This window comes from Odontomachus brunneus, unplaced genomic scaffold (genome assembly GCF_010583005.1).
Source record: "Odontomachus brunneus isolate Ranch 3 - 2012 unplaced genomic scaffold, Obru_v1 Obru_scaffold_048, whole genome shotgun sequence".
Classification (NCBI taxonomy): Eukaryota; Metazoa; Arthropoda; class Insecta; order Hymenoptera; family Formicidae; genus Odontomachus; species Odontomachus brunneus.
This window is the reverse complement of record NW_022639498.1, coordinates 472,365-497,766: the sequence shown is the minus strand read 5'-3', so window position 1 is coordinate 497,766 and position 25,402 is coordinate 472,365. Positions and strand designations below refer to the sequence as shown.

Below are 25,402 nucleotides of genomic sequence, written 5' to 3'. Positions count from 1 at the left end.
AATAATTATTATTAATTAACATCAAAATAATAAAATCCAAATTTTTCTTATGGAAAGAAGGATGACTAAGATAAAACATCCTATCAACCAAACCAATAATTATGCCAATCTTGTGTTGAATAGGGTGGAAAGACAAATAATTAAGGTATCGACTAGAAAACGTTGGTTTATGATACCAGTAAAAAATAATTGCGTTATTACGTATTAACAGTGTAGTGTCTAAGAAGTTAATACAGTCATCTCCTATCTCCATTGTAAACTGAAGACGAGGATGGGACGAATTAAAAATGTGCAATATGTTATCCAAAAACTCCTTAGAAGTCGCTAAAAGAATATCGTCAACATATCTAAAATAAAAAGGCAATGTCACAGGAATCATGTTAATAACTCTTTCTTCCAAATAATAGGAGACAATGGGGAGCCCATTGGACTACCAAAAGTTTGTTTATAAGTTATATTGTCAAAAGTAAAAAATGTAGAATTGAGAACAAATTCCAAAGCCAACAAAAATTCGTTGCGAGAAATTACAATAGAATCGACAATATAATGCCAACGTTTGTCTACCGACGCCAATGCTAAATAGAATATTAGTAAATAGAGAGATAGCATCAAGAGAAACCAGTTTAAGATGTTCCTCGAAATGTTTAAATGCAAGATTGTTAACCAGATCAAAGCTATTATTAATTTTATTTTTTGCCGGGGGAATTTTTTGATAAATAATTTTATGCAAAAAAACCGCAAGATTATAAAGAGAGCTATTAACAGAAGATATAATTATTCTCAATGGGTGTCCCTCCTTTTCGGGAACAAGATCAGGAACAAAGAATAAGAACGCTTTAATAAAGATTAAATGTGGTAATATGAAAGAAAATAATAAATATTAGTTCGATGAAAAATTTAGAATTTGTACTTTGTGTGAGAGAAAAGTAGAGATAGTATAAATCACTTCGTGAAGCAATGTGAAATAGCAAGGAAGTGGTTCAAAGATTTGGAAAAAAATAAAGAAGAATGAGTAAAGAAGATTTTTGGGATGAAGAGTTAAATGGAAAAAAAGGATGGGCAATTAATAAATTATGGATAGAAAAAGAAAAAGCAAAAAAATTAAGGAAGGAAAAATGGAGAAAGGATAAAGAACTGGAAAATATAATAGTTGAGGAAATATAATATACAAAGTTAGAATTGGGTAGATTTAAAAGAGATTAGATTAAGTTAGAGAAAGTCGAACGAAGAAAGGGATGTATGCATGGGATAAATGTGTGTGAGCTAAGGCAGGAATTGTAAACTAAGTCCCTACTTCTTGGCTTATGCTGAAGGAAGAATAAATTTGATTGAATTAAAAAAGATCGGTGCATGATTATACGCGATAATGCACTAACAAACTTAATAACCAAGAATCTACGTAATTATGTACAAAATAATATATAACTTTTTGGTTTAATTTGACTTAATGGACATGACGGCAAACGTCGCCACTATAGGTCATCTACTATATCACGTGTGTTTATTTACAAATTTTCTTTAATTAATATCTCGAATATTGTAAAACCGTATGGGACTTTCTTGTTCACCTCAATTCGTTTTATACTCTTGCGGAATATGAGTATGGTGATTTGGGACAGCCTAAATATCTATAGATGTTAGGAAATGGATAATTTATATTCCAACTATGTAATATTTCAGCAACCTGTGTATTTTAATGTGTGTGTGTGTGTGTATGTATGCATATGTGTATATGTGCATATACAAGGTGTCTTAAAAATATGGGAACCCCTGAATATCTTTTTATAGTGAGGTTTTTCGATAAAATTTTCAAAACAAAAGTTGTAGGATTTCAAAAACTGAATCTAATGGTGACCTTAAAATTGACCTTAAGTTTGATCTTGAATGCCATTTCAAGGTCAACTTTATTTTTTCAAATGGAACATGCATATTTTCATAACGGATTCGGAATCTACGCCAAAAACTGAGAAGTTTTTGTCCGAAACATTTTTTCAGATCAAATGCTCCCTTTGATTTTAAAATGACCTTCAAACTTCACGGTTTTTTTTTTTAAATATGGGAACAATACCATCAGCGGTCGCGCAATAGCGGATGCTTTGACTTCGAAATGACCCCCGATGGTCATTCTGATCCAAGGGTCAGGGTTCCCATTAAAAAAGATTAAGCTGACCTCGAAATGACCTTCAAGGTCAATTTTAAGGTCACCATCAGATTCAGCTTCTGAAATCCTACAACTTTTGTTTTGAAAGTTTTATCGAAAAACCTCACTATAAAAAGATATTCAGGGGTTCCTATATTTTTAATAGAATTTTCTTAATTATTATTTTTTTAATAGGAACCTTGACCCTTGGGTCAGGATGACCATCGGGGGTCATTTCGAAGTCAAAACATCCGCTATTGTGCGACCGCTGATGGCATTGTTCCCATATTTTTAAGAAAAACCGTGAAGTTTGAAAGTCATTTTAAGGTCAAAGGGAGCATTTTCTGAAAAAAATGTTTCAGACAAAAACTTCTCAGTTTTTGGCATAGATTCCGAATCCGTCAATAAATCTGAAAATATGCATGTTCAATTTGAAAAAATAAAGTTGACCTTGAAATGGCCTTCAAGATCAAACTTAAGGTCAATTTTAAGGTCACCATCAGATTCAGTTTTTGAAATCCTACAACTTTTGAAAATTTTATCGAAAAACCTCACTATAAAAAGATATTCAGGAGTTCCCATATTTTTAAGACACCCTGTGTGTGTATATATGGTATCCCAGATGACCGTTCTTGAACTTCGCGAGAGCGTAAAACGGATTGCGATGAACAAGAAAGTCCCATATTATTTTGCGATATTCGTAATAGCTTGTGAGATATTGTTTTCAGAAAATCGGGTGCCAAAAGATTTGAGGCAACATTTGAGTCGCTGAAAAACCGCATTCAGAAAAATATGTATAAACCGTTTAATAACCGAATGTATATTTATATTCGATATTTTTTTTAATAATACATTTTTAATAAACATTTAGCAATAGTTTAAACTTGTTGATTGTTATTTATAATCTTGATAAATAAGTGTAGTTAGAGTAAACATTATTGTTGAGATGTATAATCGGTGTCAAATCTGGTTTTTTTTATAACTTCTGGAATGTATTCAGTCCAATAGAAGAATCTGTTCTTGTCCAATAGAAGAATCTATTGGTCAGTAAGAGAATTTTCCCATTGGACAAGACGGATGTGTTCCGAAAGTCATAAAAAATAATCGGACAACCTTTTCGCCGACTAAGATATATTAAGATACTATATAGAAAATACAAAAAAAAAAAACTTTAAAGTTTAACTTTCAAGTCGCAAAAAAATGCTTCTCGGATACTTCTTTATTTAAAAGAAGTCTATTTATAAAGCTTAAAGTAAATTGGATAATTAACGTTTTCAAAAGCTAATAAAAATTTTTAGATTGTGACATAAAAATTAACTTACGGGCTGTGAAATTACTTCGCAAACTGTATATGGATGATTCTCTCTGTATAAAAAATTAAACATTAAGAATTAATATAGTTCTAATATAAAGTACATGAGGTGTGTGTGTGTGTGTGTGTGTGTGTGTGTGTGCGCGCGCGCGCGCGCGTGTATGTGTGTGCGTGTGTGTAGTAAAAGATATAGTAACTGGACTTACTTTACATATTTTGTTAAAGCATCCACTGTCTCTGTTCTAGTTTTAATCATCTGTAATTTACATACAACCAAATAAGTGAAACCAAGTCCATCATTTACATTTAAGTTTATCATTTATATTCTTTTTAACTTAAATTTTAATCAAACAATTTTCTAACCAATAGAAGCTCAGGTTCCTCTTGAATTTTTTCCTCCCATTCGTACCTATAAAATCATAATATTTTCTTCATTAAAAGCATATTAAATAAAAATAGAACTAGAAATCCATTGCTAGAATTTTCTTTTGATAAATATAAAAATATTATGTGTAACAAATAGGAGTAACTTACACAGATATCAGCTGTGGAATGATATTAACGCAGGCAGCAAGTTTATTCTCAACCAAGCCACTTTATGAAAGAAAAAGAAAATGCTGTAAATATCTCATAAAAAACTTAATAATAACATTATTTAAATGTAATAAAAATAATTACATTTAATTAACATTATTTAAATATAACATGTAAAAAAATCTGTATATATTTCTCTAATAACATATATACAATCAGCATCAGAAAGGTCCGATCTTTTTTGTGACTTTCGAAATTCGGCATTCGTTTTGTCTAATAGAAGAATCTGTTGATCAATAAAAGAATTTTTTCATTGGACAAGACAGATGCATTCCAGAAGTAAAAAAAACCGGACAACCTTTCCAACGCCGATTGTACACATAGATCAAGCATTTGTATATTTTAGTTATTGTAGTAGAGAGTAAAGTTTACATTGACAGTTTGGAATAGAATAAGATATCTAATTTGAGATTTGCTCTGTTCTTTTTAACTACACTGCTGAATTAGTGCAATAAGTTAGAGTGAAAGAAAGTATATTTGTTTCACTCTAACTCATTGCACTAGTTCAGCAGTGCAGCTAAAAAGCTAACTAAACTATCTAAAAAGAACAGACCAATTGTATATTTCACAAACTTAATGCAACTAACAAGAGCCGATATCTTGCCATTTAAATGGGCTAATAATATCCCAGACAGCACAATATTTACAAAATATTTTAGAAATATAGATATAAGATATTTTAGAAATATATATATATATATATATATATATATATATATATATATATATATATATATATTCTAATGTTCGAAATTTTTAGGTATGAAAAAGATTATGATAAATATTTAAAAATATTTATGAAAAATATTTAAAAATATTTATGAAAAATATTTATCATAAATCTTTCATAAATAATAATTTTTTTAATAAAAGTATTTATGAAAGATGTTTTTCATCAATATTTTTAAATATTTATTATAATCTTTTTTATACATGAAAATCTAAGACATTTGAATATTTATAAAATATTTAATATCTATATTTCTAAAATATTTTGTAAATATATTGTGTGCTGTCTGGAATATTTCTGCAATTACAATGTATTAAGTGATTAAATACTAAAGGCTCTTGAGATATAAAATCAAAATATTAGTAAAGGCAAATAAGAGACCAAAAACAATCTTTTTGCTGGTACAGAATTTAATTGCGAATAGCGCTTGTAGCGTACAGAATTTAATTAATCAATTTTATACAATCATAAGTAAGTTAAAAAACAAATAAAACGTTGTGTAAACGTAATGTTTCGGTTACCGGTTTGGACCTTCATCAACGAAAGACAGGAAGACAGGAAGACAGGATTCAACAATAAGAGTAAGAAAACATTAATCGTAACATTAAACTGTCTTATACGCAATATAATTACTTGATAACGCAATTATTACAAAACGATTTGATTGTGACAAACAGGAAAACAACAAATATTCTCGACCTGTCTCCAACATCCATTATTTGAAAGCCGATGTAGCGTAAGAAAAAACAAATTGAATTAAAATAAAAGACTTAATTTAGAAAAGATCTAACGGACCTCCATACCCAAACTTCAAATAATGTATAACTTTAATATCTTGTTTCACTGTAGAGCAACGACAAATATAAGACCCGAGGTCTCATGGAGGTCCAGGGGAGATTCAAAGTCCCCCCGGTTTGACAAAAATAACATTCTAAAAAAAAATAAAAATGCATCTCGCAAAAACAACATACGCTTAACATATCATACGAGATGCATTTTTATTTTTTTAGAATGTTATTTTTGTTAAAATAAAAACCTCTAAAAAAGGACTTTTGGCGACTCTTATAAAAGTCATTTTTTGGTAAATGTTCCCAAAGCAATATTCAAGCAATATCGTAAAACAACATTCTAATAAAAAAAAGATTAATGCGTAGACTAATTTTATAGCGTATTAAACGTATACTAGTCTTGCGTGTGATTCACGTCTTACCTTGCGTAGGGGTTTTTTACTAATTTTTTCAGTATCCATTTTTAATATATTGTAGACTCGTATGTTTAGTAAGGCGAAGATTTAGTAGAAATATGTTTTTACTAAAATTTTGCTAACGTTTGCTAGCGACAACTAAAACGCGTCAAATTACGTTTTATAAAAGTCGCCAAAAATCCTTTTAGAGACTTTAATTTTAACCTAAAATGAAGCTTTTCACAAAGTTTCATCAAAATCGGAGGTAGACTATTTTCGGAACTTTATTCCTTCTATGACGCACTCTCTATTCCGCAGCTCTTTTACGCACCATGTAATTTCACCCTAAGACAGTTCAATGTTACGATTAGTTTTCTTATTCTTATTATTGAATTCAGTCTTCGTTTGCGTTGATGAAAGTCCAAACCGAAACATACGTTTCGTTTGTTTTTTAATTTATTTATGATTATGTAAAATTGATTAAGTTTTGTACACTATAATACCAGCGAAAAGATTACTTATTTTGGGCTCTTATTTACCTTTACTAATATTTTGATTTTAACTGTATGACTTTGTATCTGTAAAAGCTTCCATTCAACTTTATGTCAACGTATCACGATATGTAGCAAAGACTCATTATTAGTAGTATCTTTGTGTTTTCTTTTTTAAAGATGTTAAGAGTATCGCAGTGTCCTCTACTTACAATATTCCTCTTAACAGCAAAAAAGTTATATATTGGGTTATTGGCTTTTGATAATGGTTCTAAAGTAGCAATTGAATGTCAAAATTATACTAACGAATTTATAGCAGTATTGTATACACCGGTATGGGTATAATATCGGCCGGGGTAATTGTTCAGAAGAGCTACCTCACCTCCGATTTCGATGAAAATAGACTCAATCGACGCGTTTGTGCATGCCAAATAACTTTTTTCTCTGACAAAATCGTCGCTCTCTACTGCGAAGCGAGATAATAGACAAAGTTGAGGACGTGTTAGGTTAGAAAATCTGTCATTATCTATCTCTAGCTATGTAGCTGGGGGCTTCGCTCCCCAGATCCCCCTATCACGGGGGGTGGGGGCTGTAGTCTTTTGTGAGAAGTTCACTCTTTAGCTTTAGCAGTTACATAGCTAGAGATAGATGGTATGACAGATTTTCTAACCTAACACGCCCTCAACTTTGTCTATTAATATCTCGCTTCGCAGTAGAGAGCGACGATTTTGTCAGAGGAAAAAGTTATTTGGCATGCACAAACGCGTCGATTGAGTCTATTTTCATCGAAATAGGAGATGAGATAGCTCTTCTGAACAATTACCATTTACACAAACTAGTTTGTTTTTAGTTGCTGTGTTTAATACCTAAAAACACCGGTACAAAAATCGTATTTTTAGTACCGATTTCAATCCCTGTTCCAAATTAGAGTGAGAAAAACAGCCTTAAAAACAAATATTATATTTCAAATTGTCAATACCAATTACACAATGCGAAGAGAAGGTATAGACTTTGTATATGTATCGTTGTAATATTTACCGAGCTATTTTTTTCGCCACTGTATCATTCGGTACGGTGACGTACGATACGGAATACATTCCAGCGACACTCGACATATTCCGATAAGTTTGTCCACGAATACTTCTCGCTAAGTACAAAACCATCAACACTCCTACCAGCGAAGCACGTGTCATGAATATCATTTACAATAGTTTGCTGCCGGACACCGGGTCACAGTATTTTACAGTCAGCTGTATAATACCAGAGAGAAACCTGAGAGCGCTATACGTTTCGGTCGACACCGATTTTCACGCTAGAAACTTCAAGTAGTGATGGGCGATACAGTATCGATATTTCAAATATCGATATTTTAGTGTCCGATATTTCGATATTTGTATCGATGTTTTAGTGTTCGATATATTGGTGTATCGATACTCAGCCCCTGAATATCGATCTTTGATATATTGACTGCCGTGAACATTTGCAAAGAAGGCTCTAAAAATTGTTTGATGAGCAAATATCACTTCTCCAAGTGTTCCAAGCTAATAAACTGTTGCATGTACGTACTACGAAAAGTGTAGTTTAGTAACACTTTCTTACAATCGATAGTTGACTCCTGTGGACATTTAAAGGCCATTTATGCAGGTCGTAATCCATTAACTTATGCTGGAACCATAAAAAATTGATCAATCATAGTCGAATTATAGAAGAATAATCGACTGTGATTTGTCAATGTTTTACGATTCCGGTATAAGTTAACGGATTACGGCCTGTATACATGGGCCTTCGCACTTGACTTAACCATAAACATAATACGTAACTTTCGCTGAACGACCAATGAGATTGTTGCTTTAAGTTTATGCATTTCAAAAGACGATATAAGTTACGATAAACCCTATATTCCGATTTCACTAACAGTACTGAAAATTTATATTGGCTGCGTTCCGAAATTCACTGCCAGTACTGAAATTCTATAGTATACGTAACATGAACTATAGATTTTCAGGGGGTCGATTGTGCATCTTGAAACGGAGTAAAAAAGTGAGCAAATTCACTAGACATTGTCTAATGAAGTTACAAATATGCTAGTAAATTTGTTCATTTTTGTCATTTTCACTCCGATTTGAGATATACAATCGACCCCCAGTACTGGCAGTGAATTTTGGAACGCAGCCATTATACGTGACGTCTCTCGCCGCCACCTAGGGGTGCGTTCGAAAACATCACTCGTGTGTATTTTGTCACATTCAGATCGTTCGAAAACCCCTAGTGGGCACACTGACCATGAGACCATGGCCGTTCGAAAACCGTACTCCGTGGACCACTCGTGTGACTTTTTCTCCACTCTCTTTTGCGCGATGTGAATTGGTGGAGATGGTGGAGAGTGCGCAAAGAGTGCAATACAGTATGAAATTACTAAATTATTTATGGTTTTTTGTTCTTCGAAACATTCGTACAACCATTAGCCATCACGGTAAGATAAAAAATTTAAATACAGCAGTGTAGGTAGCAGCCAGGTTTAGGTTTATTTCTATAGTGATGTATATTGTCAGAATATTGTCTTTAAATATAAATAAAGCTTATTAAGCTTTTTGTATTTTATAGGTTCTGAAATTTTCTTACGAGATACTAGGCATGTTGAAAGTCACGAACTAGTAACAATTTGTGAAAAAAAATGGAAAATTTAAGCAAGCAATCCAGCATGAAAACAAGCATCGTGTGCCGCTTTATAGCGTGTTCGACTGGCCCTAAGTTAATCCGAAAGCGATTAATGACGTTATAAGTCTCTACTAGCCAATCATAAAACATTTATAAATACTTGTTCGACCAATAAACGTAAGCTGAATAATCCAGAGTGGGTTAACCCACAGTCAGTCGAACATGCTATTATTTCAAGTTCATCTTAAGTAATATCTTAAGATGCCTTTACATCAGAGTATCGAGCGTTAAAGCGATAGCCAATCAACGTGCCACTTCCCGCAAGAACTATAAGTATACTTCTGGAACCTGATATGTTGATTGGCTAAAGCTTTAACGCTCGACGCTGGAACGCTCCCATGTATTGGCACCTTTAAGATACAAATACGGCTCTGTGATTGGTTGATGACATCTTAAGACAGTACTTAAGATGATCTAATAGCATGTTCGACTGGCCCTGGGTTAACCTACTCTGGATTGTTCAGCCTACGTTTATTAATCGAAGAAGTACTTATAAACTTTATGATTGACTAGTAGAGACTTATGACGTCATTAATCGCTCTCGGAGCGATTAACCCAGGGCCAGTCGAACATAAAAAAAGCCTATTAAATATAAGATCGGACTATGAATACCGGCCTATGTCACGTGTTACGTCCAAGATAAATAACTATATAGGGAAATTTGAAAGTAGTGAAATCAGTGACTTACGTGGACGGTCAACAGAGTGATGGCTCCGCTTTTGGGTCACTCTGCTTTTCACCGAGTTTACCCTGGGTCTCGGGAGCCTGGCGAAACGATTGATGAATCTGGCGAAAAATCAGCGGTGCTTGTTCTCCTGGTTCGGCCTCGGATGTTCCGATACCACGCGGGTTGATGCGGCTCGCGATTCAGAATTTGATTTCGCAACGTTTGAAATATGAAGGGTAGGCAAAAGTAATTGCAACACAGTCGGATTTTACGACTAAGTATAATATGCTGAATAAGTACATGAAGCTACCAGAGACTAACTATGAGAAGAAAATAATTATATATATTGCCTTCTCTACAAATGCGCGCGCTTTTATATGTCGCTTTATCGCTGAGAGTCGTTCTCCGATTGGTCCATGGAGTTATGGCGAGGGAAGAGATTCATTCCTTTGCATGATGTCACCGCGTCGGTGTCCTGAGTGATGTTTGGGATTCAGTTTTCATGCTCCTGTTTATGTTGGCTTGCTCATGTTTATGTTGGCTTATCGCACTGAGCGATAGCGGTTTCTTTGGGTCGATCCGTTGATTTCGAGACTCTCCAGCAGCACGCAGCATTCGGTATTTTAATTATAATGTTTTAACGCTCGCGAATATGCATATGCGCACGTACTTACATCTAGTAACATAGGGATAAAATATCTAGTGATGTCTGAAATCAGACAAGTCGGCCTCCCGGTCTATAATAATATATTGTTAATGTTCTAAAATAGATCCGGACGTTACACACGTATACTATAGATTTTCAGTATTTGCAGTAAATATCAGAATGCAGACTTTATACGGGATTTGCTAGCGTCATTACTATTATGACTCTTGCACACAGGACGCGGTAATGGCTCCTGCACACAGGACACGGTAATGTTTGCCGCGCGGCAAAAGTCCGTGCGACAGCCAATCAATATGTTGTTTTTCCATAATAGCTAGAAGGTTATTACGAAAAGCAGCATATTGATTGGCTGTCGCGCGAATTTCCGCCGCGCGGCAAGCGTAATGGCTCCTGTACACAGGACGCGGTAATACTTGCCGCGCGGCGGAAGTTCGCACGACAGCCAATCAATATGCTGCTTTCCGTAATAACCTTCTAGCTCTTATAGAAAAACAACATATTGATTGGCTGTCGCGCGGACTTTTGCCGCGCGGCAAACATTACTGCGTTCTATGTGCAGGAGCCATTATTCTAAGGGTGCGTTCAGGGTAACGATCATGAATTTTTTTCCCTAGTGTGAACTCGTGAAAAGTGAAAATTTTGTAATGAATTCGTGAAAGATGAAAACTTTCACTAAGCTCGTGAAAAATGAAAGATTTAACGTAAAAATTTATGAAAATTTATGAAAATTAAAATTTTTTACGCAAAAATTTTATTCAACATGGCAGCTGCATTCTTGGTTTTTGTTAACGAAATAAATGATCGAGACGAGAGAAATAATCTCAGAATAATGCGAAGGATGTTACATAATACACAAAATCCATTTGATATTCAAGAAGAAATATTTCAAATTTTATAATTCCACACGAGCATAATACTATGTCCAGTTCTCTGGCTTGAAGAATTTTATCTATAATATCGTAACAGACTATGGGTTTTTTACCCCAAGTGTCAATGGCTTTAATACACTTAAGTACACTTAGACCTAGTTCCACAACTTTTAGTTAACTGACCGGTTATTCTATTGGACTTGACCAATCGCATTTAGCGTTAAGAAGAGTTAATCAGAATTAACCAATCACTGTTGAGACTTAACCGGTAGTTAAAGTTAAACGGAGGTTGTGGAACTAGGTCTTAATGAATCAGAAAAAAATGCCCACTTTTTTCTTGCCTTTTCAGAGATATAGCGATATCTATAGCATGGGTTATTCCGTATGCCTCCAGAAAGATATTATTGGAGTTGGGGGTAGGAATGGAGATCCTAATATCCGAGGAAGGAGCACAGACTCCAAAACCAGCGCCATCTATCGCCAATCGTTAGTGTGATTTAGCCTTTAGTCTCGGTCCACAATAGGTGTAGTAAGTTTTAAGCCTTAAGGAACTGACCAATCACAGTCAAATTTGAGGAAAATAATCAACTGTGATTGGTCAATTTCTTAAGGCTTAAAGCTTACTACACCTATTGTGGCTCGGGACTTACGGTTACTGTTACGAAAAGTGTGTGTGGCTAGCTTTAGAGTGAGAAAAAATATCCTCGTCTTAAGCGTCTCTACAATGGCAGTAGGAGTAGTAGTAAGAAATAAGCAGTAAGCAAATTGACCAATTCCATTCTCATGTTTCAAAAATAATCGATTGTGATTAGTCTATTTACTTACTGCTTATTTTTTACTACTACTCCTACTGCCATTGTAGAAGACGCTTTAGGGACGTCTACATACAGACACAGAACTTATTTCATTATGAGGTGTATCTGTTACAAGATCTTTTTCTTGCAGCAAACTAGTGTAATTCTTAAGGATATTTGTTAATTCACTCTTGTTATCTTCGTCAGTTAATTTCTCATGTTCGTCATCTTCCTCTAGATTCTCTTCTGCTTAAATGAACTCGGTAAATTCACCATTTTTAAATCTATTGACACTGAATTTTTCGTATAAAGTAAATTGTATTAAAGTCACAGAGTATGTTTGCTGAAATCGGTCTCGGAAATTATGTTTGATTTTACTAATATTTTGAGTTATAAGGTTATAAATCTTAAACCCATTTTACAATGGTACCCAGTAAGCAATCTGTGCGCACACGGATGTCAGATTAGTGACAGATTCGAGCAGAATCTGTCGACAGATCCATAATTCCGAACTCAATTGAAATTTCATCGTGAGATCGTAACTGATAATTCGTATGAGATTTCCGTAACATTTCGCATGTAAGATTTCAATTGAGATCTCAATTAAGATGCTTGTATTTGATGGAAATAATTTATTGAAAATATAATGAACTTTTGCTGAAATGTTTTTGAAAAGCATTCGCAATTATGGCTCCTGTACACAGGATGCGGTAATGCTTGCCGCGCGGCGAAAGTCCGCGCGACAGCCAATCAATATGCTGCTTTCCGTAATAACCTTCTAGCTCTTACGGAAAAACAACATATTGATTGGCTGTCGCGCGGACTTCCGCCGCGCGTCAAGCATTACCGCGTCCTGTGTGCAGAAGCCATCATTCGAACATCCTTACACGACACATTTCCTCCTACGCCTAAGCGAAACCGCGACGTGCGGTGTTCCTCCCTAGTGTCCATCGGTCAACTACAAGTGATTTGAATATTCGAACTTGCCGCCGCGCGATCCAGAACGAGGTTCCCCAGAGTCGGCAACATCTAAAGGTCCAGGAAGTGCCGATCCACGAGAGCGTCATCCAGAGGTACAGAGAGTAACCGCGCGGTGGACGACCACTGGTAAGTCATTATCTACATTGTTTCTATACGCGCGAAACTACGATTAACATCTGCGTCTGTCCGACCTACCGTAAAGTTATACTATGGTGGTTATACTACGCGTCTTGCGCGAAATCCGTCGCAATTACCCTTGATCGCACGGATCGCCAGGTAGAATCACGCGATTCATTTAGCTCGAAAAATTGCGATCTGATCCCGTGCTAGAGTTCGAGCGCTATTCTTCACGGCAGCGTGGCCGCAACCCGCCGGGACGTAACACTCTTAAGCCAGCGGCACATGATGCTTGTTTCGTGCTGGATTGCTTGCTGCATGGAAATACTCTGTTTTGATTGGTGCATTTCTATCCATCTTCAGAGATGCGCCTCAGAACAGAGTATTTCCATCCAGCAAGCAAACCAACACGAAAACAAGCATTGTGTGCCACTGGTTTTAAGCGTCGTCTACAATATGCGGAGTAAGTTTGGAGTAAGAAGTACGCCGTAAGAATTAAGGGACGTCTACATTGGAAGTAAGTAGTAAGAAGTAGGAAGTAAGAGTAAGAAATTGACCAACCACAGTCGAATGTGAGAAGAATAATCAACTATGATTGGTCAATTTCTTATTCTTACTTCCTACTTCTTACTGCTTACTTCCAATATGGACGTCCCTTGAAGGGCCGTCTACATTGGAAGTAAATAGCAAGAAGTAGGAAGTAAGAGTAAGAAATTGACCAACCACAGTCGAATGTGAGAAGAATAATCAACTATGATTGGTCAATTTCTTATTCTTACTTCCTACTTCTTACTGCTTACTTCCAATATGGACGTCCCTTGAAGGGCCGTCTACATTGGAAGTAAATAGCAAGAAGTAGGAAGTAAGAGTAAGAAATTGACCAACCACAGTCGAATGTGAGAAGAATAATCAACTATGATTGGTCAATTTCTTATTCTTACTTCCTACTTCTTACTGCTTACTTCCAATGTAGATGTCCCTTAAGGCTTAAAGCTTACTACACCTATTGTAGATCAGGAACCCTATTCTTGAAATTTTTGCGTATACGTAATTTTCATTACGCAGCTATTTTATAGTATGATTAAACCTGGACCCCTATTCTTGAAATTTTTGCGTGTACGAATTTTCACTGCGCAGCTATTTTATGGTATGATTAAACCTGCGCGGTAAAATTTATGTATACGCAACTATTTCAAGAATAGGGGCCCTGGACTTTATATTCATTGTGTGAAAATCTATAGTTATAAGGCCTGTTCTTTGTAGCTGCACTGCTGAACTAATGCAATAAGTTAGAATAAAAAAACATATATTTGTCTTACTTCAATATATTGCACCAATTCAGCAGTGCAGCTACAAAGAACAGGCCTAACATTACGTATGTATAAATTTTCAACACTAAAGCAATGAACATACTAAACGCGGGCACATGCGGTGACATATACACACACACACACACACACCCGCATTTCCGTACGTACTCACGCACACGTAGCGTCATTCATTGCGGGGGCATAGGTAACCTTGAAAAGCCCACCCTCGAAGCACTACTGCTTTGGTCCGCTGAGTCCGCTAGAGTTTGCTTCAGTCTGCAGCCGTGACCGCGACGTTCGTGATCGGTGCTAGTGATCATATACCTGAGACGTTCAAACAAGGTGCAAAGTACTGTCGACAGGATTATCGTAACGATTATCCGCGACGCGATAAAAAACGCGCTAGGAAAATCGTGTCTGAGACGCCGCGAGATGTGTCGTTGATTGCCGTTGAAATGTCACTGTGAGAAAATCGTGATTTACAATCGAGCAAACGTTCACCGAGTCGCGTCGTGTTCGTGCGACAGGTTATAGGTTATATATATATACACATATACATATATGTATATATGACAGTCACTGATGTCTCTCCGGCACGAAACGAGGATGTCGTCTACGAAGAATTGAGCGGCGAATGTCGTCGCCGTCGTCCTTTGTGATAGCTATCGGTGCTAAAGCAGCATGGTGCAGCGCGCGGTTGCTCCTCGGCGCAATGTCCGGATACTGTTGATCGGCGAACGTGGCGTCGGCAAGACCTCCCTGATACTGTCATTGGTGAGTGAGGAATACGCCGAGGATGTACCTAGCAAAGCCGAGGAGATCACGATACCGGCGGATGTTACACCGGAGCAGGTGCCGACGCACATAGTCGATTACTCAGGTACGTGACGAGCAACTGTGAACAGTCATGCAATTCACCTGTGAGATTTTATAGTTTCACAATCGCATGTCTTTCGCTGCGCCAGTAGATTTATTTTGTTTTCTCAAAGATAGTGTCATTTTTATTATCCTTGCGTAGATATAATATGTGCAGATAATAATTAGTGAATTAGTTAAAAATTACTTCATTTAAAAGTTAAGTAAAATTAAATAAATTTACTTTAATATTTGTTCATTTTTTTATATAAAATAAAAAAATATATTGATATTAAAATCCTTGCGAACTGCTTACATGGAATAAAAAATAAAAAAAAATAAAGCTGGCAAATTAGTTTTATCTCTGTAGTGTATTCTTTCTTTATATAGAATCTAAAATAAAAAGCAATCTATATTTTCTTAAGAAAGACTGTTATTATTTCATATAAATTTTATTTTTGATTAAAAAGTCAATTATGCAAGAAACTTATACACTGCTTTGCTCAATGTTGTCAGCTGCAGTAATACAATATCAACAAGTCGATGTGATATTATGCAAAACATTGAGTCACATCAACTCTGTTCTGGAGGTCAATTGTATACTAACAAAACTTAGTGAAAATTACAAAAATAAGTGAATTTATTAGAAGATTTTATAATTGCATGAGTCAACATCTAATGAACATGCTTTTATAATTTTTATCATGTGATGTTAATACACAATCAGTCTCCCTGTAGTTATAGCAAATATTTTTTTCTAATTTATATCACAAAACAAAAGACCAAATATCTCCATAATTATATGAAATACTGACATCATTTTGCCAAGCATTATCGGTTGAACAATTGCAGCGGCTGAACAAACGGACGATCAACTGGCAGAAGAGATTCAAAAGGCCCATGTAATATGCGTTGTCTATTCTGTGGATGATGAAGACACCTTAGATAGAGCCGCCAGCTATTGGCTACCATTGATCAGAAGGTGCTCATCTGATAATCGATGTCCAGTCGTACTTGTAGGCAATAAGATCGACCTTGTGGATTATTCTACTATTGAGGTACGTAAGCCTGAGAAGAGAGAATCTTGAGTAGTACCTCAATTTTGTGTTTGCAGCAATAACATTGGTTTACAAAAAAAAGTGTTTTTTGTTATATTTAGGCCATATTATGTGATTTATAGTATTGTTTACACTGAATTAAAAAATAAGTATAGGTTTTTTCCATCACTCAGGTTTCTTCCAGTGATGTAATCTTGAGATATCAAGAAAATTGTTTTTTTCTACAAATAAATACATAGCTTATCTAATTTAAAATGTATGAGCTAGTGATTCTCTGCTCTATTTTGCTTGTGATATGTTTCCTTTGAAAACAAGAAATATATCAGTTTTTCGAGCTTTGTGCTTAATTGGGGAGAAATCGTTAATCTTAATAAATTTTTATAGACAAAGTAATTGTTTAAACAGAGGAACATTCTATAACAGATATTTAATATTGATAGCACTTTAATATAAAAAATTTAGGATTAAATTTAATTGCGAATGCCGCATATAATATATCAATTATCATATAATAGTTACAAACATAAATAGTTACAAAAAAAAGTAGACAATAAAAAATTCTGAGTGTGTTTGAAGTTTGTAAATATACATCAAAAACTTTATGTGACAAATTATCTATTAACCAATGTAATCTCCTTTTTTTATTCTTTTTTCAGGCTGTCTATCCTATTATGAAGGAGTTTACAGAGATTGAAAGTTGCATAGAGGTAAGCCTGTATAAGCCTGAGGTAGAGAAATGAAAATATGGAAGAAGATTGTTTAAAGTATATTTCTCTCGTTTTCAGTGCTCAGCAAAGACACTTCAAAATGTTTCTGAGACATTTTATTATGCACAAAAGGCGGTTTTACATCCCACCACACCTTTGTACAATTATGATACACAAGAGGTAGCACTCATCTTCTCTTTAATTCAATTTCTAACTAAACACTTTTCAATCAATATTTTCCTTTTCAGCTCACAGAAGAATGTAAAGCTGCTTTACAGCGAATTTTTAAAGTGAGTATATATCGTAAATGTAACGTATTAGTTTTACCTTCTTTGCTTCTATTCTATGTTCTGCTATATTGTTTCTCTCTATCATTTCTCCACAAAATCTTCAAATCAAGTATTAGAACTATGCTATATTTTTTTTCTCCGATGTAGATATGCGATTTAGATAACGATGGACTCTTAAACGATATGGAGTTGAACGCTTTTCAGCAGTGGTGTTTCAACACACCGTTGCAGCCGCAAGTATTAGAGGACGTGAAAGCTGTGCTGTCGAAAAATATTTGCGACGGTATCTGTAACGGATGTGTTACTATGAAAGGTACATTGTTGTTTCAACGTGTTCAATTTGCATATAATTTCGATATTACACGAACGACAATTACAATTGTTTTCAATTGTACACATTCGCAGGTTTTATGTACTTGCAATGTTTGTTTATACAACGCGGAAGGAACGAGACTACTTGGGCAGTATTGAGGAAATTCGGTTACGACAATGAATTGCAGATGTCGAAGGAGTATATTCATCCACCGTATGTAGGAGCGTCACTTCAAACAACCTCCAGGATGTCTTTCGGTATCTTATTCGATAATTTTGTTTTAGGCTGAAGGTACCGCTTGGTTGCACCAGTGAATTATCGCACAAAGGACAAGAATTCCTGACGTTACTGTTCATGCAGCACGATCGCGATCGTGACGGAGCTCTCTCGCCAATAGAAATGGAATCATTATTCTCGCGATGTCACGTTCCGCCATGGGGCGATGAGTACAAGTACACTGTCCCTACGAATGAGAAGGTTTACGCTCACATTGATCACTTTTAGAACATCCTCAATTTACATTAGAATAAATTCTTATGACACATTAGTCAACAGAACCGGTATAGTCGACATTGTTCTTGAGCACTACCACGAGAGAAAGTGTCAAATAGAAATACGTAGAATTATAGATAGATTTGGAGAGTAACACGTTATATGTAACGCATTGCAATTGTTGCAAGTTACTTTCAACTTTAATAACAACTTAGTAATGGATTACTCTTTCGCTAGTTGTAATTACATACTTTGCATCATAGTAGTGAATATAATTCCTTTATCATTATACACATACAGAATTTATATAAGAGTGTTAGTAAATAGTAAAAGAAAAAAATATCTATAGTTAATGGAAATAGTAATGAAAATATTGATTATTTTTTTAGTAATAATACGTCAACAAATTATTTGTCAAAATTAATAATGGTAATAGTGGTAACGAGTTCTTTTACTTTTTAATAAATTACTAATTACTTAATTAGTAATTAAATTAATTACTTTTAAAAAGTAACTTTCAATTCTGATTATAGATTAGAAATTAGACTCAATAGAGAATCAGAATAAAAATTAGGATGTAATTCAGTTTATCGTGATATAAAATATGATTTATTTAATTAAAGGGTTGGATTACGTTCCAAGGGTACATGTGCCAATGGGCACTGCTAACACTGACAAACGTACGCAAAACTCTGGAATACATGGCGTACCTGGGCTACAATATGTACAATAACGAGTGTCAAACGAGCGCTGTAGTTGTGACACGCGAGAAAAAAGTAGATCTGGCCAAAAAGCAATCCAGCAGGAACGTTTATACCTGTCACGTGATAGGCCCAAAGAGTAGCGGGAAAACTACGTTATGTAGAACTTTTATCGATCCGAAACTCGAGGTAGAACGCTTATTCACTGTATGTTAGAGCAATTACTCGAAGAACTTGATCTTTAACGATCGCTTCTCCGCGCATGTTGTAGAAATTAAACGATCACATGGTACCGCCGAATTCTCACATCACCGTGAATACGTTGCACGTATATGGGCAAGAGAAAACGATAGTATTGAAAGATATAAACGTGTTAAATGTCCAGGACGCATTAACTCCAGCGGAGATACAGTGTGACGCAGCGGCTCTCGTCTACGACGCCAGTAATCCAAAATCGTTTGAGTATATAGCGCGTATTTACATCGTAAGTATCTTCTCGCACGATCTAACACGATTCGAATTCGCTATTATTGAAAAGTTCAACTCGCCCTTTCATACTTAGAAAGAAAGAAATTTATATATTAATAAATAAATAAATATATACATATATATACATATATATATATACACACATATATATATGTATATGTGTATGTTATACATGCACGCATGTTTCATTTTTTACGGCTATGCACGACAGAAAATTTACATTTTTTTTTTATAAATAACAATGTTATTTATATATTTATGTTATATATATTTATATATTTATGTTAGATATTTATGTTATGTATCAATGATATCAAGGAATGATATCATGGTGTTGCAATTATCCTTTACCATTGATATCTCTCTCATTGATCATTTTACATCAAAATTAATATTAAATCTTAAATATTATATTATAGTTACATTGAATATTAATGATAATGATATTTGATATAAATTTGTATGTCTTTACAGAAATATTTCGCCGATAGTAAAATCCCTGTTCTGATAATAGCGAATAAAAGTGACCTTTCGGAAGTGAAACAGTGTTATCTGTTGCAACCGGCTAGCTTCTGTAGCAGGTATAAGCTGATGCCACCACAACCGTACAGTGTCTCTCGCACAGTTCGACGTGAAATCTTCGTCAAGCTAGCTACGATGGCGGCTTTCCCGTAAGTTTTGCGTGTTCATTGATTAAGGGCATTAAGAACGACATGAAAAGCTAGAAAGAAAGAGATCTCGGGCTTGACGCGATTTACAGATAGTAGCTGATGTTCGTTCCACCGTAGCAAATAGCTGATACATCTGAAAGTACCGATTATGTCGAGATTCCTAAAGCTTCTTTGCTTCTTCTTTTTTTTATACAATATTTTCCACTATGTCGTTATGTTCAAGCAATAGGTTTGCGTTTCTCGCCGCACCTCTTTCCAGATTTTTCTCTCGTTTTTTTTTCTCGTATTTTAATTTAAGAAAATATTCCCTGATAAAAAAAATAAAACAGAAAACGGAACAAGAAAGATAATTCGGTACTAACAGAAAGATATATTTCGTGTTTAGCCGCTTTCAAGGAGCGTGGGTATTATTTTACCGAGACAGGTTGGTCCGAATTTCAATCTCACACTGTAAAAATTTAGAGGCTTGAGCAAATCGTAAATCTCTGCATTCAGTCGTCATCGTCATTCCTTTCGATGCATGTTTTCACCGGTGTTTAACTTCATCTTCTCATTTTGTATGTGCCGGGCGATTTGCTCACATATACATATATATGTATATATATATATATATATACAGGGTGAGCCATTTTAATCGACGGATCCAAATTGCTCCTAAAATACGCCAGCTACAAAAAAATGGTTAAGACAAGAATTGTAGAGGACAACAGGGGTCATTTTATCGTGCTAATAATTTTGACCTTTAGATCGATTTTCAAGGTCATTCGAAGGTCAAAGTCATTTTTTTAAATTAGAACCCCTATTTTTGACACCGGATTCGAAAAGAGCAGAAAATTTTACGTTAAAAATGATATTTAGATTTTTTTCTGAGTCCAAGAAGGTCAAATCCTGAACTTGGAAGATGTTAATTCAATACTTTTAGCGTTACCCGGAAACAACGACGTGGACGTGGAGGATAGTCAGCCATATTTAAAAAAAATTTTTCAAGTTACCCTGCACTCAAAAAAGAAAAATTGTTAAAGGCAATACTTTAAAAGTGTTTGTTTTTACTTTTAAAATTTTATTTATTACGCCTTATTAATAATCATATCAAAGTGAGATTATTGCGCATCAATTTCGGAAATGGAATGACAACGTTTCGCAACTTTTCTTCTATTAGTATTTGTTAGTACCGCGAAACACTTATCATGCATAAAAATCTTTAAAATTAACATTAACAGCTTCTAAGTTGTTTTTAATCATTTTTTATTTGACCTTCTTGGACTCAGAAAAAAAAATCTAAATATCATTTTTAACGTAAAATTTTCTGCTCTTTTCGAATCCGGTGTCAAAAATAGGAGTTCTAATTTAAAAAAATGACTTTGACCTTCGGATGACCTTGAAAATCGATCTGAAGGTCAAAATTATTAGCACGGTAAAATGACCCCCGTTGTCCTCTACAATTCTTGTCTTAACCATTTTTTTGTAGCTGGCGTATTTTAGGAGCAATTTGGATCCGTCGGTTAAAATGGCTCACCCTGTATATATATAGGGTGTTCCCAAAAGGTGGTACTAAATTTTAGGGGTATATAGTACTCGTTAAAACAAACCAAAAACTCTTAATAAACAGTACTCCGAAAACCTTTTATTTCTGAGTTATGAAGCATTTTGTTCTGTGAAAAATAGAAAATAAATTAAATCTACAATAAATGTTCAATGTGCCTTCGGCTCATGTCAATACACATTTCAGCATGTTTCGTCATTGAAAGTCAAAGAGTCCAGGTTTATTTCGTATTTGTTGACAACAGTTTCCAAGTCTCTTAGTCAGTTCATTCACGGACGCTCGTATGTAACCACCTAATTACGCAGAGATTGTTGTATTTAACTTTAGATTGTGGACCGTATCTAGTTTTGTGTTATCTGAAAAATGGCTAATTTTTACACAAATTCTGAAATGACGAATATTCATTTTATTTTGTTATTTTATATAACAAATACGGAATAAACCCGGAATCTTTGAACGTGTTCGATCTTCAATGAGGAGACGTGCCGAATTATGTGTTGAAATGGACGGAAGGCACATTGAACATTTATTGTAAATTTTAGTTATTTTCTATTTTTCACAGAACAAAATGTTTCATAACTCAGAAATAAAAGGTTTTCGGAATACTGTTCATTAAGAGTTTTTGGTTTGTTTTAACGAGTACTACATACTCCTAAAATTTGGTACCACCTTTTGGGACACCCTGTATATACATTAGAAAATGTCGCACGGATAATACTACCCGTATAACAACGTCTTGGCTCTTTTCAGCCGTTTGAGGCGTATGGTCCACATGTTGCTTGTCGAATCCTCACCCTCTCAGTGGTGGAGTTCTTTTACAAGGTTTCATTTCGTATTATTGCTTGTGTTTTTACTCCTAGCCTTGCGAGTCACAGCTTAACATACTCATACCTTGAAAGAGAAAGAGCCAATACCTAAATGCGTTCCCAGAACGTAATTCTAAGTTGCTCTTTTTTCATTAAAGTACTGTATCACGTCGACAAAATAAACAAAAATCAAAATCAATATGTTATTTTAACGTGTTAATTAATTATATTTACTATTTTCAGTAAAAAAAAACTAGCAAAAATAAGAATCTATGTGAGTTAAGGATATATTACTCATGTTTCAAAAATAATATAAAAATTTTGATAAAACAGATTAATCTATGTAATATCTAAGAATGACAATTTGACAAACAATTTGAACTCAGAGCCTTGGAGGATCAAAAGTTATTTTACTTTGAAAAAAAAAGCCAGTAAACATGATGACGTCGAATGTTATATTATTGACATTAACTCTTTAAGTCACGAATTTTTCTGTACAACCTTTCCCTTTGTTCAATCAATATCTGAAGGTTTTTGGGGTCGTTAATTACGAATTTAAAGTCAGTTTTTGAAAATTCAATATGGCGGCAATTTTAAAACTCCCGCGATTTCCGTGAAAATTTATATCCGAGGGTTTTTGACGTCGTTAATCACAAATTCAAAATCACTTTTTTGAAATTCAAGCTATTCACAGACTCAACTTCACTCATTTATAGAAAGAAATATAACTTATCCTGATTGTTAGTATTTTAGCTCGCCATATTGAGTTCGCTACCTTGAATTTTGAAATTCTTGAGATTGCGTCATTATCTACAGCTCAAAAAGCATCAACTAAACCATTTTTTCCCATAAGTTTACTTTGCAATATTTTTGACAAATAAATTAAAAAATTTTTTTTACATTAATTTGTTTATGAATAATTAAATTTGCAAAATTTAATGTTCTATGCAGATGATTCTGTTAGAGGAACATATAAGCTTCACAATGAATCTACATTTACCGCCTCGAAGTCTCTACAAAAACTACTCTAAAAAAGATGTATCATATATGATACACTATGACTTAAAGGGTTAAGGACGCTATTAATATATCATTTGATGTGATCCTGCTACTTGAAAGTATTTTAACCTGTGTTGTTATGGAAATATATGCTATTGCTATATTTAGCAAAGAGAAAAAGATAATTAAAAAATGATAACAAATTTAAATTTTTATCTAAATTTATCTAAATCTAAATGTTTATATATACTTTAAGTATTTATATAAAATAATATATGCAAAATTTCATTGTGGTTAGAGATAAAAGTTTGAAAGTCAGAAATAAAATATAAAATAGACAAAAAGGCGATGTAAATTAAAAATATGTTAGTGTTCAACTGTATCGTATATACTATATCGTATACCATAAGTTTTTATAAAACTTAACGGAAAATCGAAATATTAACATATTTCTAATTGCCAATAACTTTTTGCAGATATTATACGGATAATACATCCTTAACCCTGTAGTTGACATATGAAACAGATAATTTCGCACGCCAACGACGTATTTGGCGCAGTCAGTTTATTAATCAATATAGTTAACATATAATAGTATGTCATTTCTCGATCTAAACTTACAAATTCTGAGACGTCTACAATTGTGGTAACTGGGTAAACGGGTTGGTCCCCCTTTCTTTTTCAAGGCACAAATATATATATCGCCTTCTCCGTTCCGTTCAAGCATGAGCATGCGACACAGCTCTAATAATCCATCAAGATGCTTCTCCAGTATGCTCAAATTGCTCTAAGAGGGCAATCCTCCGTTTTAATTCAATGTTACTTATCACCAGGAATGGGAAGTAACGCGTTACTTGTAACGCTGCTACTGTTACAAAATAGTTTTTTTTAGCAACGACTTAGCATTAATGTTATTTTTTTCATTAATAACAGTATTAACGGTAACGCAATTACATTTCTTAAATAACAGCAATGAATGTAATAGTTATTTTCGTCGTTATTTTACACATATACAGGATATCCCGCGTAAGACGTACCAAAAGAAAAATATAAGTAGAACAGATAAAAGTGAATAAAAATTGTAACAATTCATTACGTCTTGAGTGATGATAACAAATTACTTTTTTTATTAGATACCGAGTAACAGTAACGCGTTACTTACTTTCCAAAAGTAACTTTATACCAACCCTGCTTATCACATGATAAAACTCATTGTCAGTGTAACTAGAATTTCGTCGATATTTACGTTGCTCATTATATCGTTAAATAATTGAGAGATTCTGAACGTATGTTACAGGACATTGTAGTTTTATCACGATACTAGAACATTTCGAGATATCTTTCACACTTTTCAGCGATAATACTCTGCTGTTCGACCATTTTAGGCATATAAACCAATTCGGCCTAATGCAAGGGGATTCCATGGTCTGGTGGAAAGCAGGATTGGGAATTGCGGTCGCTACTGTCGCCGGTTACGTGATGATGCGCGTGTTGAATACGGAAAAAAGATAGTCTACCACATATTCTCGTGCTACTTTTGCGTGTTAAACTGCCTCCCGTTGTCGAGTAAAGAAAGAGAAAGTCGTTTATTAGATAATCGCGTTAAATAGATTGAATATGGCATATATAAATAAATATATATATATATTCATATGTAAATCACTAATTTTCAATATGTGGCTATTTTCAATAGCTAAGCATTTTAGAAAACTACCATAAAATTACGAAACCGTTTCTCGTGTAGATGCGCTTATTTTGCTTTCGTCATAATGCCAGAACTTTTTATTTGCCGTTTACCCTTCCGATGTATGTACCTTCTTGTATAAGAAGTATTTTCACCTTCTGTAATAAATTATTGTTTAATGTATTGTAATATAAAGTGAAGAGAAAATATGTTATACTATT

General features: G+C 34.3%; 3 protein-coding genes across 8 annotated transcripts in view; 2 read left to right on the top strand and 1 right to left on the bottom strand.

The window, feature by feature from the left end:
• Positions 1–7,795, bottom strand: part of LOC116844952 (protein CutA homolog) — a 14,661-nt gene extending 6,866 nt beyond the window's left edge. For both annotated transcript variants that reach the window (XR_004378162.1, XM_032817139.1), the window contains exons 1-5: positions 7,489–7,795; positions 3,987–4,046; positions 3,816–3,861; positions 3,659–3,708; positions 3,463–3,505 (exon numbers count right to left, since the gene is read on the bottom strand). Coding sequence is in view for 1 of the 2 variants with exons in the window: in XM_032817139.1 (XP_032673030.1) it covers positions 3,463–3,505; positions 3,659–3,708; positions 3,816–3,861; positions 3,987–4,046; positions 7,489–7,652 (363 nt within the window). In the remaining variant the exon portion in view is untranslated. The remainder of the gene's footprint in view (positions 1–3,462; positions 3,506–3,658; positions 3,709–3,815; positions 3,862–3,986; positions 4,047–7,488) is intronic.
• The window catches only part of LOC116844953, a 14,113-nt gene extending 683 nt beyond the window's left edge, over positions 1–13,430 (top strand). Inside the window, exons 1-2 of one of the 2 annotated variants that reach the window (XM_032817140.1) lie at positions 11,632–11,857; positions 13,110–13,430. In XM_032817140.1, coding sequence (XP_032673031.1) covers positions 11,679–11,857; positions 13,110–13,251 — 321 coding nt within the window. In that variant the 5' untranslated portion in view covers positions 11,632–11,678 and the 3' untranslated portion in view covers positions 13,252–13,430. Of the gene's footprint in view, positions 1–11,631; positions 11,858–13,109 lie in introns of those variants that run through there. The other variant, XR_004378163.1, reaches the window with a different exon arrangement.
• A 1,290-nt stretch (positions 13,431–14,720) lies between these two features.
• LOC116844931 (mitochondrial Rho GTPase) lies at positions 14,721–25,397 on the top strand. Of its 4 annotated transcripts, XM_032817101.1 has the most exons (14): positions 15,255–15,453; positions 16,281–16,486; positions 17,143–17,193; positions 17,272–17,373; positions 17,442–17,483; positions 17,631–17,796; positions 17,889–18,009; positions 18,081–18,273; positions 18,912–19,178; positions 19,261–19,473; positions 19,953–20,149; positions 20,535–20,573; positions 22,443–22,514; positions 24,883–25,397. In XM_032817101.1, exons 1-14 carry the CDS (start codon positions 15,255–15,257, stop codon positions 25,007–25,009), a joined length of 1,995 nt encoding a protein of 664 aa, XP_032672992.1. In that variant the 3' UTR covers positions 25,010–25,397. The 4 variants fall into 4 exon arrangements, with proteins under 4 accessions (XP_032672993.1, XP_032672995.1, XP_032672992.1 ...); XM_032817102.1 differs by lacking the exon at positions 20,535–20,573 and having other exon boundaries at positions 14,721–15,453; positions 24,883–25,029; XM_032817103.1 differs by lacking the exon at positions 22,443–22,514.
• The last annotated feature ends 5 nt before the right edge of the window (positions 25,398–25,402 follow it).

Bases quoted from the DNA above. Each gene is read 5' to 3' on its own strand.
- LOC116844931 (XM_032817101.1), top strand. From the start codon at position 15,255: ATGGTGCAGCGCGCGGTTGCTCCTCGGCGCAATGTCCGGATACTGTTG. The intron at 19,474-19,952 runs GTAAGTATCTTC...ATGTCTTTACAG, and splicing joins ATATAGCGCGTATTTACATC to AAATATTTCGCCGATAGTAA. The intron at 20,574-22,442 runs GTTGGTCCGAAT...GGCTCTTTTCAG, and splicing joins GTATTATTTTACCGAGACAG to CCGTTTGAGGCGTATGGTCC.